We start from the raw sequence: 17,882 nt of genomic DNA, 5'->3' as shown, positions 1-17,882 counted from the left end.
ACTCTTTAAAGTAGAGACACTACATACTGATATACACCTGAACATCAGCAGGAGAGGACTCTTTAAAGTAGAGACACTACATACTGATATACACCTGAACATCAGCAGGAGTGGACTCTTTAAAGTAGAGACACTACATACTGATATACACCTGAACATCAGCAGGAGAGGACTCTTTAAAGTAGAGACACTACATACTGATATACACCTGAACATCAGCAGGAGAGGACTCTTTAAAGTAGAGACACTACATACTGATATACACCTGAACATCAGCAGGAGAGGACTCTTTAAAGTAGAGACACTACATACTGATATACACCTGAACATCAGCAGGAGAGGACTCTTTAAAGTAGAGACACTACATACTGATATACACCTGAACATCAGCAGGAGGGGACTCTTTAAAGTAGAGACACTACATACTGATATGAAGCTGATCATGAGCAGAATATGGCCCTTTAACAAGAACAATTCAACCAATGTAGAAGTGCTTAGTGATGTTGCTAATGTTGGTTAAGTAGTCTTCAGAGTTTTATCCGGTCTTAATAATAAACTAGATCTGTTTTAGTCTTTGGAAACATGTATAGGCAGAGGGGAAGAGATAAGGAGGCAAAAATGTGAGGAGGACGTACAGATGGGACCTAGGAATGAACAGAATAACTTTTTTATTGATGATGTTTGACAGAAACACTTCCTGCTGATTAACTCTGAAACAGATGTGGATGATGTGATTTCTATAGATCAGGTTAAACACTGTGAAACACGCCAGTTGCATAATCATGTTCACTGAGTCAACATACCTGAGTGTGTGTGTGTGTCTTGTGAATGGAGCAATCAGCAGCACACACCTGGGACACACCTGGCAGGCAGACAAAAGACAGTGTGCTGTGTTTGTACAGAAAGGGACTCAAAAGACAGAAAAGAAAGAGGGAAGAAAGGGAAAAAACCACCTTTGGGAAAATGGGAATGTGTTTTGGAAAGTGAAGACTTATTGAAAGACAGGCATGTAAAGAGGAAGGGTAGAATGTAGATATACTGTAAGGGTTAACAGAAAAAAAACTAAGCTAAGAAGAGATAGGAAAGAAAGGGAAAGAAAAGTGGGAAGAAGGGAAACAGAAATTGAATGTCAAGAAAGAGATTGATAGTTGACGATAAAGATAAATATGAGACAGGAAGAAAAGAAGAAGGAAAAGTGAAGACATTATAAAAAGGGTATTATTAGTCTCTCTTAAAAACCAATCACAGAAGTCCATGGGTTTAGAAAAACTCCTACTTCATTGGAGAAACAAACTTTATAAAAACATGTAAACACATTTCTAAAGCCAGTTGTGTCAACTGCATTTAGGGTTAGGGTTAGGGGGTTAGGGTCAGTCATAAACCAAGTCAGCATTAAATGCAAGTCAGTACATTTTTTCCACCACCAGTGCAACAAAGTGGTTCTAAGACAATCACAAAGCACAGCTACACATATGTTAGGCCTTGTTTCTTGTTGAATTTAGTTTAGTTTGGTTGGTTTAGTCATATTTTTACTGCAGGAAATCAACACATTTAACTGTTTACTCTTTTTTTGTGTTGTGGGTCTTGTATTGTGATGGATAATGTGAACACAGATCATTGAAGCAGCCTGTTTGCCAGAGGATAATGTAATGTATATGAATGTTGGAGCTTTTCCCAGAATCACTTGCAGCTCCTGATTTGTTTACAGGCTGTGGTTTTGGTTTTGTTAATGGCTGCTGTGACCCTGACTCAGCCCGAATGCAAAAATATGACCATCATGTGACGCAATTATTCAAATAGCTTCAAGCCAACGCAAAATGTATCCTTTAAATTGCATAAAGTTCTTGATATGCTTAATTCATGGTCGTTAAAGGAGCTCTACTCAATGTGTAGATCCTTCATGCAAAACCATGCTTTTATTGTGAAGTTTAACATTGTTTCCTTCACAATAAAAGTCCAACTTCTCTTTTTTTTTTTTTCACTTACATTTTTATTGACATTTTTATAAACATACAAAACCACATATTGTTCAGTATACAATTAAATTAGAGACCCATTGAAGGAAAAAAAGAAAATACAAATAATAATAAAAAACAAGCAAACAGTGACATGGAAACGTTCTATCCTATTTTAATGCAACATCATGGTCTGGTTCCAACTCTTACTTTCCTGCTCGAGTTCAGACAAAAGAAAACCAGCCGCAGGATAATCAGAGTCTGAGAAGACATGACGCACGCACGCACACACACACACACACACACAGTTAAAGCTTTATTTTCGTGCGGTGAGCAGACAGCCTGCGGTCAGTAGGATTACCTGCCCATTCATACACACATTAACTACAATCACCAGGAGGCCAGGTGTGTGTGAGTGTGTGTCAGTCAGTCATTATTGAGCCCCTCTTTTGCCTAAACACTTATCGTAAAAGAGATTTTCTCTAATGACACCACACACACACACACACACACACACACACACACACACACACACACACACACACACACACACACACACACACACACACACACACACACACACACACACACACACACACACACACACACACACACACACACACACACACACACACACACACACACACACACACACACACACACACACACACACACACACACACACAAATTTGAGTCAAATTTCTTCAATATTTGTTGTCATGTTTCATCTTAGCCTATCACGTACAATGTGCACTTGGAGCGCTAGCCAATAAAAGCGAGAGTGTTATAGTGATGTCATTATGTTCCTGAAGTAAACAAAGGAGTCCAATGGAGGCTTTTCAGGCAGGGAAGGGAGTGTGTGGGGAGGGAACACAGGGATTTTAGTATTTGCAGACCAATTACATGCAGAAAAAGCTTTATAACCAGGAGTGCACATAACTTTTTTGCCCTGGTTCTCAAAGGAGCACCTGCAGATGTTGCTTGGTGCTCACCCTTAAAATGAAATAAACCGTAACTTTTGAGGGGGTCTTGACTTTATTTGCCAGACGCACGGCACTGAATACACATGCAGAGGTGAACACAGAACACACATGCAGAGGTGAACACAGAACACACATGCAACATTAGCACGACCAGTAATCCTACAACCTGTCATCACTACCCTCCTGACTGTTCTCCTCACTGTCTTCCTCTCTGTCAGACATGGTAGCTGATGATGTAGGCCTATTTCTTTCTCTCTGGTTGAGTCTGCGATTAGCTGCTTGCATCCACAAGTCAGCAGCTGGTTTTGGTTCGAAAGTCTCTGTTGTCATCTTAGACAAGTGGATGTAATCATATAAGTATGTAAACATAACCAATAACCTACCAAAGCCAATAACAAATGAGTGTAACTTATTTTATTTGTGTTGTTCATTCATATCTTATTTTACGTTAACATTTATTTATTTATGCATTTCTTTTTATCTCTCCAGTTTTAAAGGATATTTGTGGTTACTTTCCTATAGTATACATTCAAATGATTTCAAACCTGTTTATCCCAATAATTATAAAGGAGTGCCTTGGAAATATGTGTTTACATAAATTGTGACCAAACCGTTTGAACTTAGACTAAAGTGAACTATCTAAACCAGTGGTCACCAACCTTTTTAAGCCCAAGATCCCCGACCTCGGCCTAGGTGAAAGGCAAGATCTACCTATTGCAGAATTGAGTGAAAAAAGACGGCCCAGACAATGCTTCCAATTTGAGGTCTTTTATATAGGCTAATTGCATCTGAATTACTGTTACAATGAAGGCTCCATAATCAGCTCACGGCATATAGACAGGGGTAAAGTGCTATTGGGGGGCGAACCTCAACGGGGGTCCGGGGGGATTCTCCCCCGGGAAGATTTTTTTTAAAATATTGAAGTTGAAAGCATCAATCTGGTGCACTTTGAGAGCAACATGCAGAGATCTATGGATACCTCTCTCAGCACCCATATGAAACAGAATTGTAAACAGATTTTCTTTTTCTTTATGGATATTTTACAAATCACATTAAACTGTATTCTTGTTTTACGGCCATATAGTAGGCTATTTCATACCTTTTTTTCATTTATTCTCTCATTGTTTGTATAACTATAATGATCATATGAAGGTGTGCCGCGGAAATAATCTTTTGAATAATTTGTGATAAAACGGTTCTAAACACTCAAGAGTCCTTTAGCTCACCTGAGCCCCTCAGTCTGACAGGAGAGGACTCTCCTCCAGCTTGTTGTGGAAACGGCTCCTCATGTCCGTTAGTGCAGCTAGCTAACCAGATGCTAACATCACGGTCCCCGCTAGCACCTGTACCTCTCTCTCTCACTCCCTCTCTATCACACTAAATGCGCTATCGCCAGACACACACACAGAGCCGAGCTTGAATGACACAAGCACACGTGTATTTCCATGCAACTCTCTGATTGGTCTGGTGTCTTGCCTCTGTTGCGTTCACTGAACACGGGAAATTACAGTCCTGCCGTCGTCTCTTGTGTCATGATGAGGTTCACGTAAAGCACGGTTAATGTATTATATTATTGAGGTGTCTCAAATATACGTCAATCAAGTGGCACCTCCTAATGGGGTGGTGGATGATAGGTTTACATCTAAAAACGTATTTTTCAAACATTATTATTTTAATTGAATTTTTCTTTCTTTTGTTACTTTTTTTTTTAACGGTCCGCGATCTACCCGCACCATCGCGATCGACTGGTTGGCGACCACTGATCTAAACACTCAGAGTCCTTTACCTCACTGAGCTGTAGTCATCAGCCTCTCAGTCTGACTGGAGAGGACTCTCCCTCCACATTATTGTAGACACATCTTCTTCTTATATCCGTTAGAGCAGGGGTCTCCAACCTTTTTCTAACCGGGAGCTACTTTTGAAAAAAGAAAGTGGCCAAGAGCTACTCATGTTATTTTATATAGATTTCAGTGCACATATCACATTCGTGACTCAAGAGCAGAAACATTAACATTAACATGAATAAACTTGACTTTCTCATGAAGAGAAAAAAAGACAAATAATCACCATGCAATACTGAGTTCTGCTTTAACATCAATAACTACAGTAAACAGTTTTACAGATAAGAGTGCAAAGTTCCTAATTGTAATAATAACATTTCTAGCTCTATAATTTAAATTATTTCAAGCATTTCACAAATTTGTTTCACATGTAAAAGGGGAATATGGCTTGTGCTTTTCTCAACTTGCATCAAGCAAACATATGTCTTCAAACATTCAGTCTGTCACTGCATTGTTGTCTTTCTCCTGACTCAGCTAATGTGACACCTGGCACTGCATAGCATCCACCAGAGCACTGTACTGGGGTGTGTATCCTGACAAATTCACTCTGATTGAGTCATTGAGGTGTTCATCAGTAAGTCTTGTCCTGAATTTGGATTTGATAAAGTTCATATCAGAGAATGCTGATTCACAGCGATATGTTGACCCAAATAAGCAGGAAAGTTTCAGTGCAGCAGTTTGAATGTTTTTGAATTTCTCTGGGTCCAATAGCTTCCAGAAATCTTTGTCCATCTGATGTGCTTTCAGCTGAATGTCATTCTGGAGATTGATTATCTCCAGCTCCAACTCTGAAGCACTGAGACTGAAAAGGCTGGCCAGTTGCTCAGACATGTCAGTAACATCCACGATGTTGAATGGGTTAGCAAGGAAACTTGCACAGGGCTCAAGCTGTTTAAAGTCAAGAAACCTGTCCTCAAATTCCTGCCCAAGCTTAGTTAAGCAGTCACAGTACTTTGATAAGTCAAGAAAGCCAGCAGCAGCTTTATTCTCCTGCAGTACTTTTTGAACAGAGGGGAAATGATGCAATTTATTTCCCTTTACTTGCTGGAGATATAGACACAGATTTGCTTTAAAGGCCTTTACAGCACTAATCATGTCACATACTGTTTTGCCATTGCCTTGTAGCTGGAGGTTAAGCTGGTTTAATTTTCCTGTCAGATCAGTCAAAAAGGCCAGGTCAAGTACCCAACCAGCATCAGATAAGATGGAGGTGTCCTCCCCCCTCTCTTCCATGAAGAGCTTTACCTCATTCAGCAAGGAGAGGAAGCGCTGTAGGATTTTCCCTCTACTCAACCACCTCACCTCAGCATGGAGAAGGAGATCTCCATATTCAGCTGACAGTTCCTCAAGAAAAACTTTGAAGCTCCTGTGTTGCTTTGCCTTCGCTCGGATAGAGTTTATTATTTGTATCACAGGTTTCATGACGTGATTGAAGTCCATAACTTTGGCACAAAGTGCTTCTTGGTGAATGATGCAATGGTAACTCAGGAAACGTGGGAAATATGGATCTGACTTACAATTTGCGATAAAACCGTTGTGGCGACCTCTCATAGCCGGGGCTCCATCAGTTGTTATGGATACAAGCTTCTCCATTTGCACGCCTTTATTTATGAAATAATTCTTAATAGAATTATACACGTCCACACCTCTTGTTGTTGTTTTGAGTGGAAGCAGTGTCAGAAATTCCTCTTTCGCCGTAAAATCCTCAAACACCATCCGGATGAACACAGACAGCTGAGCTGTGTCGCTCGCATCCACCGACTCGTCGCACTGTATGGAGAACCACTTGCACCTGACCATGTCCCGCTCCAACTGTCCCATGGCATCCACTGACAGCGCCGACACTCTCCTCGCCACAGTGTTGTTTCCCAGTTGCACATCGTCAATGGCAGACATTATCTCCGACTTGCTCTTGTGGTCTCTGAACAAAGTCTCTGCCATAACAGACATCGCTCCCTTAAGAACACCGCCATCAGTGAAAGCTTTTTTGTTCTTTGCCAAATACTGAGCGACTCGGAACGATGCTTCTGTAGCTAGGCTAGCTTTCTTGGCAGGCTTCGTGAACAATGACTGCTGCCTTTGTAGCGTAGCTTTTAATTGTTGTACCTTCTCAACGCGAAGGCAACTGCCGGCGGGATACTCCTTTGAAAAGTTTTCGTGAAGTTTTGTGAAGTGCCGCTCGACATTTCCCTTCTTCCCCACCGCAACACTCGAGCCACAAATTAAACACACACACTTGTCTTTGATGCTCGTAAATAAAAATTCATGTTCCCACTCGTCATGAAAGTAGTATATTTTAGATTTCTTCTTTGACGGACCTTCCTCAGTTGTCATGACTGCATCTTACATCTCTTTTTCTCTATCTTTCTTACTCTCAAAATATACTACATAAATAAATATGTCTCAACATGTCAACTGCACTTTAGCGCCCTCTGGTGAGCTACTCGGAAAACCTCCGCGAGCTACTGGTAGCTCGCGATCGACGTGTTGGCAACCCCTGCGTTAGAGTAACTAGCACCAGATTCTAATAACAACAGCGCCGGTAACGGTGTTGCAGTATAAGTTGAGTCATGACAACTGGCGACATTCTATCATTTTCGTCATAGGAATCCGGGGCGTGTACATTGAGGACCCATTGTTGACTTACCAGGAAATAAACATGTCGATCGCCTCGTTTGTCGTTTACGTTCATCTTTTGCTATATCTGCCTTCCTAAGATCTCTTTGATGCACATTCAGTACTCTTAAGTGAGGTTGTGGGGGAGAAGTCGATATCGTGACGCTTACAGGGAGGTATCGAACATTACAAAGTAGGTGACTGTGTGGATGCCTGTTCAAAACATTGCAAACTTGAATAAATCATTTAAATTATATATTTGTGTCCGACTTTCATTTGTTCATCGTTCTTAATGTGATGTATAGTAGCTTTGATAGCTGTCCATACCTTCAGACAGCCTAAAAGTAAAACACAAGTCGTTTATTCACAGCCCGAACGCTCATCGAGATGACTGGATCATCTATGACAACTTGTGATCAGCTCCGATTAAATTGTGATATCAATGCTGTAGCTATTCTCCAGGGAGCACGTTTTTTGTTGCTAAAGTTAACATTTAAAATGCTTACATGAGCTGTCATTTGTTAAACATTAAGCTGTCTTCGGCTCTTTTCTGATTCTGATTACATATAACCTGTTGTAGAAACATTTCTTGATATTGATATGAAAGAAATGCCATAAATATTGCTGTGACACTGATGTCACATCGGGACATTAACCCTAAACATTCACAGTAAACCCGGAGTGACATATAGCCTATGCACAATTAGAAATATGATTATGATCTGCTCAGTTAATTTAGCTGATTCAATTATATTTAGTTAACATATTCTTTATTATTCAATTCAAATTATGTTCAAACAAATGTAAACCAAAAAAATCCTCCTCATTAATTAAGTTATAAATAAGAGTTACTTTACCATTAAAGCCCAATGACATATATGTCACATTTCAGATATTTGACACTAGGGGGGGTTACTTGTCAGAAATGTGTTCTAGGTGGTCTATTTAATCTAACTGACGTTCCCCTTAATTTTCCCAAAAGTAAGATAAGATAAGATAAGATAAGACTTTATTTATCCCGAAGGAAATTGTGGTGCCAGAGTAACAAAATACAATAAACACAATAAACACAGCAGCAAAAAGAGCAATTAAACATCCACAGACAACATGAAACGTAGAAACATAGAAAGTCACACAATCAATGCAATTATTATTAGCAGTATTTAGTAGTTATAGTGCAAAAATTAAAACGTAGTGGGAGTTACGTAATTGCACGTTATCATATTATTATTAATAATACTAATAATAATAATATGATATAATATTGCACAAAGTTATATATATAGCAGCGAGTGTACTGCAGTGATGGAACTTACAGTATATTGCACATAGTGTTGGTGTGGGAGTTCTCAGTGCCCTTTACTTAGGGGTGAAGAGTTAAAGAGTTTGATTGCCACTGGGAGGAAAGACCTCCTGTGGCGCTGTGTGGTGGTTATGGGTGATCTCAGTCTGTGGCTGAAAGTGCTCCGGTAGGAAACCAGTGTGGCATGCAGGGGGTGAGACCCGTTGTCCAGAATGCTGAGAAGTTTCCTCAGCATTCTCCCCTCCGACACCATTGCCAACGACTCCTGATCCACTCCCAGGACAGAGCCTGCTCTCCTGATGAGCTTGTTGAGTCTGTTGGCATCAGCTGTCTTCACCCCGCTGCCCCAACACACTACAGCAAAGAAGATCACACTGGAGACCACCGAGTCATAGAACATCTGCAACATAGTGCTGCAGACGTTAAAGGACCTGAGTCTCCTGAGGAAATACAGGCGACTCTGGCCTTTCTTATATAGGGCGTCAGTGTTTTTACTCCAGTCCAGTTTATTGTCTATGTGGACGCCCAGGAACTTGTAGCTGTCCACAATGTCCACATCCATGCCCACGATGGTAATTGGGCTTGGGGCGGTACTCCGCTTCCTGAAGTCAGTAGAAATGGGTCGGGGTTCTTATGGGTTAAACGTATAGGCTTAAAGGCATAATATAACTACTGTATTATATGTATTCAACTTGTGCCCCACTGGACTTACTTTTCTGTAGTTTACCGTTACTGTGACGTATCAGTATAGCCACGGAAGATAGTTTGTGTGTTTCATTCCCATGCATCAAGGTTATTTTCATGTATGTAATTGTTTTTCCTGCACAGTGTAGAGTCTTGTTGGGATGAGAGGGATACAGGTATTTCATTAAAAAAAACGTGCTCCCTGGAGAATAGCTACAGAATTGATATCACAATTTAATCGGAGCTGATCACAAGTTGTCATAGATGATCCAGTCATCTCGATGAGCGTTCGGGCTGTGAATAAACGACTTGTGTTTTACTTTTAGGCTGTCTGAAGGTATGGGCAGCTATCAAAGCTACTACACATCACATTAAGAACGATGAACAAATGAAAGTCGGACACAAATATATAATTTAAATGATTTATTCAAGTTTGCAATGTTTTGAACAGGCATCCACACAGTCACCTACTTTGTAATGTTCGATACCTCCCTGTAAGCGTCAATATATCGACCTCTCCCCCACAACCTCACATACGAGTACTGAATGTGCATCAAAGTGATCTTAGGAAGGCAGATATAGCAAAAGATGAACGTAAACGACAAACGAGGCGATCGACATGTTTCTTTCCTGGTAAGTCAACAACGGGTCCTCAATGTACACGCCCAGGATTCCTATGACGAAAATAATAGAATGTCGCCAGTTGTCATGACTCAACTTATACTGCAACACCGGTGCACCCTCCGTCTCTCCCTCGCTCACTTGCACTTTGGCTGTGAGCTGCGGGCGCCAGATAAGCCAACATCCCCCATTTTCATCACTTACAGCGCCCATCGTACAGGGCAAATGAAACGTGTAACCGGGGTGAAGAGGGTGTTACATTGACTTAATTATGAATATTGTTACATCAAGGCCAAAAATTAGGATGAGCCCCAACGGTCAAACATTTTTTCCCCCCTCCCATAGCTGCCAGCGCAGCGCCTCCCCAGATCTGGCGCCCTAGGCGAACACCTATTACGCCAGTGCTACGGATCGGCCCTGAGTTCATATGCAACTCGCAAATATCTTTCTCTCTCTTTCTTCTCTCTCCTCTCTTCTCTCTTTTCTCTTTTCTCTTCTCCCTTCTCTCTCTTCTCTCTCTCCCTCTCTCTCTCTCTCTCTCTCTCTCTCTCTCTCTCTCTCTCTCTCAATTCAATTAAATTCAATTCAAAGGGGCTTTATTGGCATGAAAGTTAAATTAAACAATGTTGCCAAAGCATCACAATACAAAATAATTAACAACATTAACATACATTTCAAATGTTTACATATTATTGATGATATATATATATACAGTGATACAATTACATTCTCTAGGGATTAAATTAAATTCTCTCTCTCTCTCTCTCTCTCTCTCTCTCTCTCTCTCTCTCTCTCTCTCTCTCTCTCTCTCTCTCTCTCTCTCTCCCTCTCTCAATGTTGGTACGCGAATGCGCCTTCTTTCAAATGACCCGGTGCTCGTTTTTGGCGGAGGTGCACCAGTTATGTGCAGCCCTGTTCATAACACACTACATGAAAGGGAAACCCCTAAAGAGCACAGTAGGCCTTCTTCTCTTTAAAACCTCCCCTCCTGCCTTCCTCACAGTCTCTCAAACCTTATCTGTCCATCTAAACTCTCACTTAACAACAGAGTGGAAACATCATCTAGAAAACGTGTCTAAATAAAGATTAGGAGTCACCAACACCAGCGGGTTGTTTCCTGTCTTCTGATAAAGGACTGTACAACTAATTTCTCAAGGTTCAAGGTTCTTTATTGTCAAACTAACATAGCTACAGAGTAATTATGTCGTTGAAAATCTTAGGTCACAGGCTTCTCCAACAATGCAACACAACAATACAGATAAGCAGACAGTATTAAAACAATATTCAAATATACTATATTAAAAGTATTACAAAAAGAAAAATCGTTTGAAAGTCTGAGAGTTGTCACACGTTAAAGTGCCTTCACACCCTGCTGATGATCAAACTATCGATCTTTAAGGTTTAAAGATCGGTTTAAGATCAGTTTTATGAATGTGTCCTGCAGACTCCTGTCAGCTCCACCTTATAATGTGGATTTCATATATTTTTTCAGTCAGAGTTTTCTTTTGTGTTTTATTAATCTTTTGGCATTTTTTTTTATCCTTTTACATACACTTTTATTTTAAAATGTTTTTAAAGTTGGTAATATGGTGTTTTTGTTAATGAATTATCTAACAGGCTTTTCTTCTTCTGTGGTTTTTCTCTGCAGGTTGGTAGATGACCGCTGTGTGGTCGAACCGGCTGCTGGAGATCTGGAGAATCCTCCAAAGAAATTCAGAGGTAAGTGTGTGTGTGTGTGTGTGTGTGTGTGTGTGTGTGTGTGTGTGTGTGTGTGTGTGTGTGTGTGTGTGTGTGTGTGTGTGTGTGTGTGTGTGTGTGTGTGTGTGTGTGTGTGTGTGTGTGTGTGTGTGTGTGTGTGTGTGTGTGTGTGTGTGTGTGTGTGTGTGTGTGTGTGTGTGTGTGTGTGTGTGTGTGTGTGTCACTTTATAGTTGACAAACACAGCAGGTCATAAATGAGTTACGTTAACTTTGTTTTTGTCAGGTGCGTCAGTAGGACATGTCACAACTGATCTCCTCATAGAGAGCTTCCTTCTATGCAACCTGTTTCTATTTAGTGATGTCGAAATATCCCTAACAGTTTTATTATTGAGGCCAAGTCTAAACAGAAAACAGCAGTTGAATCATCATTCACCCGTTCAATGACAACTAAAACCACATAACAGACTGATTATTTTTATTTTGGAATCTTAAAAAAACACATCCAAAACACAAACCCCCCTCCTTCCCAACATAATTGTTTTAATGTCTTTTTTGATCATCATCAGGAGAAATTATCTCATTGCACTTTCATTTCCAAGCAGGTCTACACCCTTCTCTTTGTACCACAAATAATAAAATGCAATATATAATGTGCATCCATTCGTGAAGAGAAACAGGACCAGACCTGGTTTTTGACCCCGATCGATCTAGTTAGTAAAATGCATGTTTGGGAGATGAGTGCATATAGAGATAAAGAGAATTATAATATTAGAGGTCCCAAGACAGTCTAATCCTATAGCAGCTAAACTAAGGAACTTGTTCAATTAAATCCGGAGCTAACTGTAAGCTTTATCAAGGTTGCAGCCTCACACTCTAAAAGTGATTGTGTGCTTGATGGAGCTGACACAAGATGATGCATAGTGTCCTGCTTTTAAACTACTGAAATGGAAAATATTGACGTTGATTTCGAATTCTTCGGTGAGGGAAATGGAGGACATGTTGTCCGAAGAATTGTATCAGTTTTAAGTTTTAAAACATGAACAAATAGCGACAATTGGTGTCCTCAGTACCAAATGTGATATTCCCCGTCTTCACCATGAGATCACACGTCGGCCTGATTCTGGTCCTGGGTCAGGTCTCTTTATAAGAACCATGAAAACCTCCAGAGTGCTGAATGAAATATAAATGATGTGTTTGAGTGATCTAAGTCCAGCTGCTATCATTAGACACACACACACACACACACACACACACACACACGCACGCACGCACGCACGCACGCACGCACGCACGCACGCACGCACGCACACACACACACCATCTGCTCTGTTTGAGTTTGTGACAGTGAGCAGTTGAACTAGTTCACATGTAGATCAGAGTCACACAGCTCAACTCAAAAGTCACACATGTTGGAACTTTTGACGGATACTTACATTTAAAAGTACCATGAAAAAATCTATTAAATACAAATAATCATAATTAAATATGAACTGTAAATTGACAACATGTGTATGTGTGTATGTGTGTGTGTGTGTGTGTGTGTGTGTTCGAGCGAGGGTTGAAAGCTCATTTCCTTATGTCAATATGACTTTCACACTAAATGTCCATTTAGATCATCACAATACAAACAATTGATTACACTCAGTCAAAGTATGTTTGCCTTACACACACACACACACACACACACACACACACACACACACACACACACACACACACACACACACACACACACACACACACACACACACACACACACACACACACACACACACACACACACACACACACACACACACACACACACACACACACACACACACACACAGCAACAACCTTTTGTTATCTATTTTTTAAGATAACACATTAGATGAGATTGACACAAATAATAATTATTATAATGGTTTTTAATTAACTGTGAGGAAATGCAGAGCTGAATCAGGAAATCAATGTTTTATTTATAATAGGGGAAATATAGTTTTGTTAAAATTAAATACATAAAATAGAAATAAAATAAGAATATTCATACAAACATAAGATGTTAAATGTGCAATAAAAGATAAAAAAAATAAAATAATTGATGACAAATATTAATGTAATCCTAGAAAAGTAAAAATAGGAAATGAAAGTTTATTTCAAAATATTTATATAACCCTATCAAATTACTGAAATGATGCACAATCAACTACAATATAAAAAAATAAATGTGTAAAAAAGTGTGTGTTAGTACTTATTAAGATATCAATTCTGGAAAAGAGGTAAATAATGAAACATGCATAGATAAACTAAATACAGGCTTCCATACAAATATACATTTATCCACACAAACACAAACAAATAACCAAAAGAAAGAAATATAAACCACAAGCTGCTTTAGTCCGTCGGTTTACTTTGCAAAAGTAATTTTTATGTACTGAAAATATTATAATTTTTACCTGCACTCGTGAGAATCCTTTTTTTTTCTTTCAATGGTCTCACTTGTAACTTATTTAAATATCGGATGATCATTTATGACGCTTAATCTGGATACATGTTGGTGATTTCTTGACTTTCCCTCCCACCACCAACAGGCCCGTTTTTTAATCAGTTCCTCCAGGAGTCAGCTCTCAGACAGAACGACCATATTTGGTCGTCGGGCAGGAAATATAAATGTGACTGAAACGCTCTCAGAGACTTACTGTCAGACGCTTCAGCGGTTTAAAGATATGAAACCAAAAACAACCAATTAGCTTCAGGCGCTGCTCCACCGACCAATCAGCACTCTGGAACTAATCACCCACACCAAGAATGTAGAATAAATAGTGTTCAAAATGAAGATTAAAGGTATTTTATAGTTCACATTTAAGCATTAAAATATCTAAACTGACCTATGTGACATATTTTGTTGAGTTGTGTACTTACATTATCCCACAAACTTCAAAGATGAAATCTGTTATTTTTAATCAAGGTAATATTCCACTTGACATGTGTCAGTGTTTATCTGCAAGAAGCTGTTGTAAATGGACCTATTATCTACATTTAAGGCACATTTTTAACTTGAACTTTTAAGGTTTTTTGTTGTTTTTAACTCGGATGAAAGATTTTAGTGATCGGACTTCTGGATCTTAACATGTCGGAGAAAGAAATCGAGCAAACATTAGCAATTACCAAACCCCATAGAAGAAGCACACATTTCAACATGAAACGGCTTTATTCTGTGTTTCTCTCAGTTTGAATTGCCTTGTTTGTTTATTATTGAGAGTAAGACATCTCTGTGGATAATTCGGCTCATATTTAAGAACAATGAACACTGAAGGAATCTTCACAGAAATGGTGATGAAGACAATGACTCCCATCATCCTTCAAATCGGCACCAACTAGAGATTTTATTAATGTTTTGACTCCTAGTGGCAGAAAGGGTTCGGGGTAGGTTTAGATATTACATCGTGTGCCTTTGACTTTAAATATAAATAAATAAAACCTAAAGGAATTCTTCATTTTTTCTAATTATTTTCTGTGACGTGTCAAAGAAATTGAGACTGAATGAACTGTATTTAAATATATATTTTCTATAATATCTGAATCTTTTCTGCTGTGTCCCGTGTTTCCTCAGACTGCCTGTTCAAGGTTTGTCCCATGAGTCGATACTCGGCTCAGAAACAGTTCTGGAAAGCCAAACAAGCCAAACATGAGAAGGACAAGATCGCCGACGTGGTGCTGCTACAGAAACTACAGGTAGCACACACACCTCTGCTCACACACACACCTCTGCTCACACACACCTCTGCTCACACACACACCTCTGCTCACACACACCTCTGCTCACACACACACCTCTGCTCACACACACCTCTGCTCACACACACACACCTCTGATCACACACACCTCTGCTCACACACACACCTGCTCACACACACACCTCTGCTCTCACAAACCTCTGCTCACACACACACCTCTGCTCACACACCTCTGCTCACACACACACACCTCTGATCACACACACCTCTGCTCACACACACACCTGCTCACACACACACCTCTGCTCTCACACACCTCTGCTCACACAGATATACGTTTATTATCAACTGATGTGTCTTTTATTCTTTGATTCACGGTTCTCTCCTTTACGGTGATGATTCCAATGATCAAGGCAAAGCTTCATTTATACAGAAAAGGCTTTAAATAGGTAGAAAAAGTAGAAATACTGTGGCCAAAAAATACATAATAATCATAATAGTAACACTTAAATAAAATCAATACAATTAAAGAACATATATATTTTTGAACTAAATAAAATACATATTTTCATGTCAAAATTACCCAACTACAAAACTCACTTTGAAGCAAAGAAAGCACTTTTTTCTGTTACGATGCTCTTTAGCTGAATGTTAGTTGATTAAACTCATTTGAAACCTGAAGCTCGTAAAGCCTCCTCTACTTCCACTAGGAGACAGGGTTTGAATATCAGACGATGAGCAGCACACTCACTTTCTATTTAACTGACTGTGTGAAAAAGTATTTGGTCAAGCATGGAAGAAGATTATTTATTTTGCATTCTGTGAACGCTGTGGAATAGTCAAGAATAAAGCTGGACATGTATCCTTGGTGCTAGCGCTAGTCATTTGATTTGTTATCCACTTTTATTCCCAACTTAACTTTGGAAATGTATGTTTTCTTCAGATTTGGACATTTTCTTTCTAAATGTCAACTTTATCCTCCAAGTACAAAACAAGAAAATGTGAATGTGTGGAAAACAAGTTGTTTACAAAGACATGTCCAACACAGAGAGCAGGATGTTATTACTATCCACTACAAATACTCTGAGTGATCATTGTTAATGTTTGGTTGCATATAAAGACAGGCTTCACAAACAGATTACTTTATTCTGTGTGTGTGTGTGTGTGTGTGTGTGTGTGTGTGTGTGTGTGTGTGTGTGTGTGTGTGTGTGTGTGTGTGTGTGTGTGTGTGTGTGTGTGTGTGTGTGTGTGTGTGTGTGTGTGTGTGTGTGTGTGTGTGTGTGTGTGTGTGTGTGTGTGTGTGTGTGTGTGTGTGTGTGTGTGTGTTTTGCAGCATGCGTCCAACCTGGAGCAGAAGCAGAACGAGACAGAAAACAAGAAAGTCCACGGAGACGTTGTCAAATATGGAACAGTCATGCAGGTAAAGTGCTCATAAGTTCCAACAAAAATAGGTTATTTATTAACATTAACATGAAACTGGGGCGCTGTGGAGTTCCTACACTGGAAGTGAGGCTGATCGGCTCCACAGGAAACATGTGAAGGTTACTGAGTGTTTGAAATAACAGAGATATGACATCCGAGATAAGAATGTATACAATAAAAGTTCAGAGTCATGGATCACTGAATACAGTATCCAGGAATCTGGTCTAGACCCTCTGAGACGGCTTCATATCTGTTTTAATTATAATCATTCAAATCAAATGACTAGAAATATATATATATAACATAAGAATAATGTAAGGAGATGTGGAATGTGGACACAAAACAAGAAATCACTACAGAAATGCAAAAACACATTCAAAAAGACAGAAAATGTTAACGTAGTGACACAAAATAACTGTAGAGAGAAGCAGAACATTCATGGAGGCGCAAAGTAGGGATGCCATAAACTGACCATGATCAAATTCGAAAATCGGACAGCCCTGGCGAATATTAAGTTTAGGCTTCCTCCAACTTTACAGTAAAACAAACTGGTGGTGTGACCAATGGCCATTTACAATTATTAGTACTATTACTATTATTAGCATTAGTCTATATTTTGGTTGAAAATAAGCTAGGAAAAAAAAGAAAAACATAAATAATAATAAAAAAAATATATAAATAAAATCGAATTAAAAAAAAAAAAGAATTTGATTATGGAGACTGTAACGAATATTCGAAAAATCGAATAATCGCTGGTATCCCTAGCGCAAAGGAAACAAGAAAAGACTCAAAAGTTCTAAACAAATGCAAAATTCAGAGCAAAAAGAAAGGAATTGACCACAAAAACACACAGAATTTGTACATAAACCGCATAATTCGCCTTCTAAAAGAGACAAAACATATACAATGATGAAAAACCAACAAAACAAGCATGGGCAAAGATTGTGTCTTTTCTGTTGAACACAAAACACTCTGTATAATGTGTTCATATGAAGGAGGCTCTCTTTAACATGCTGCATTCAATGTCTCATAATTAGATATC

At 39.3% G+C, this 17,882-nt stretch overlaps 1 protein-coding gene across 2 annotated transcripts in view; it reads left to right on the top strand.

Annotated features, from left to right (window-relative positions):
• Positions 1–17,882, top strand: part of itpr3 (inositol 1,4,5-trisphosphate receptor, type 3) — a 206,617-nt gene that overhangs the window by 7,094 nt on the left and 181,641 nt on the right. For both annotated transcript variants that reach the window (XR_013807410.1, XM_079677156.1), the window contains exons 2-4: positions 11,652–11,722; positions 15,294–15,415; positions 16,752–16,838. Coding sequence is in view for 1 of the 2 variants with exons in the window: in XM_079677156.1 (XP_079533282.1) it covers positions 11,652–11,722; positions 15,294–15,415; positions 16,752–16,838 (280 nt within the window). In the remaining variant the exon portion in view is untranslated. The remainder of the gene's footprint in view (positions 1–11,651; positions 11,723–15,293; positions 15,416–16,751; positions 16,839–17,882) is intronic.

Source organism: Notothenia rossii (assembly GCF_949606895.1).
Source record: "Notothenia rossii genome assembly, chromosome: 4".
Classification (NCBI taxonomy): Eukaryota; Metazoa; Chordata; class Actinopteri; order Perciformes; family Nototheniidae; genus Notothenia; species Notothenia rossii.
Note: the sequence above shows the minus strand (reverse complement) of the source record. Positions and strands in the feature narration are given on the sequence as shown.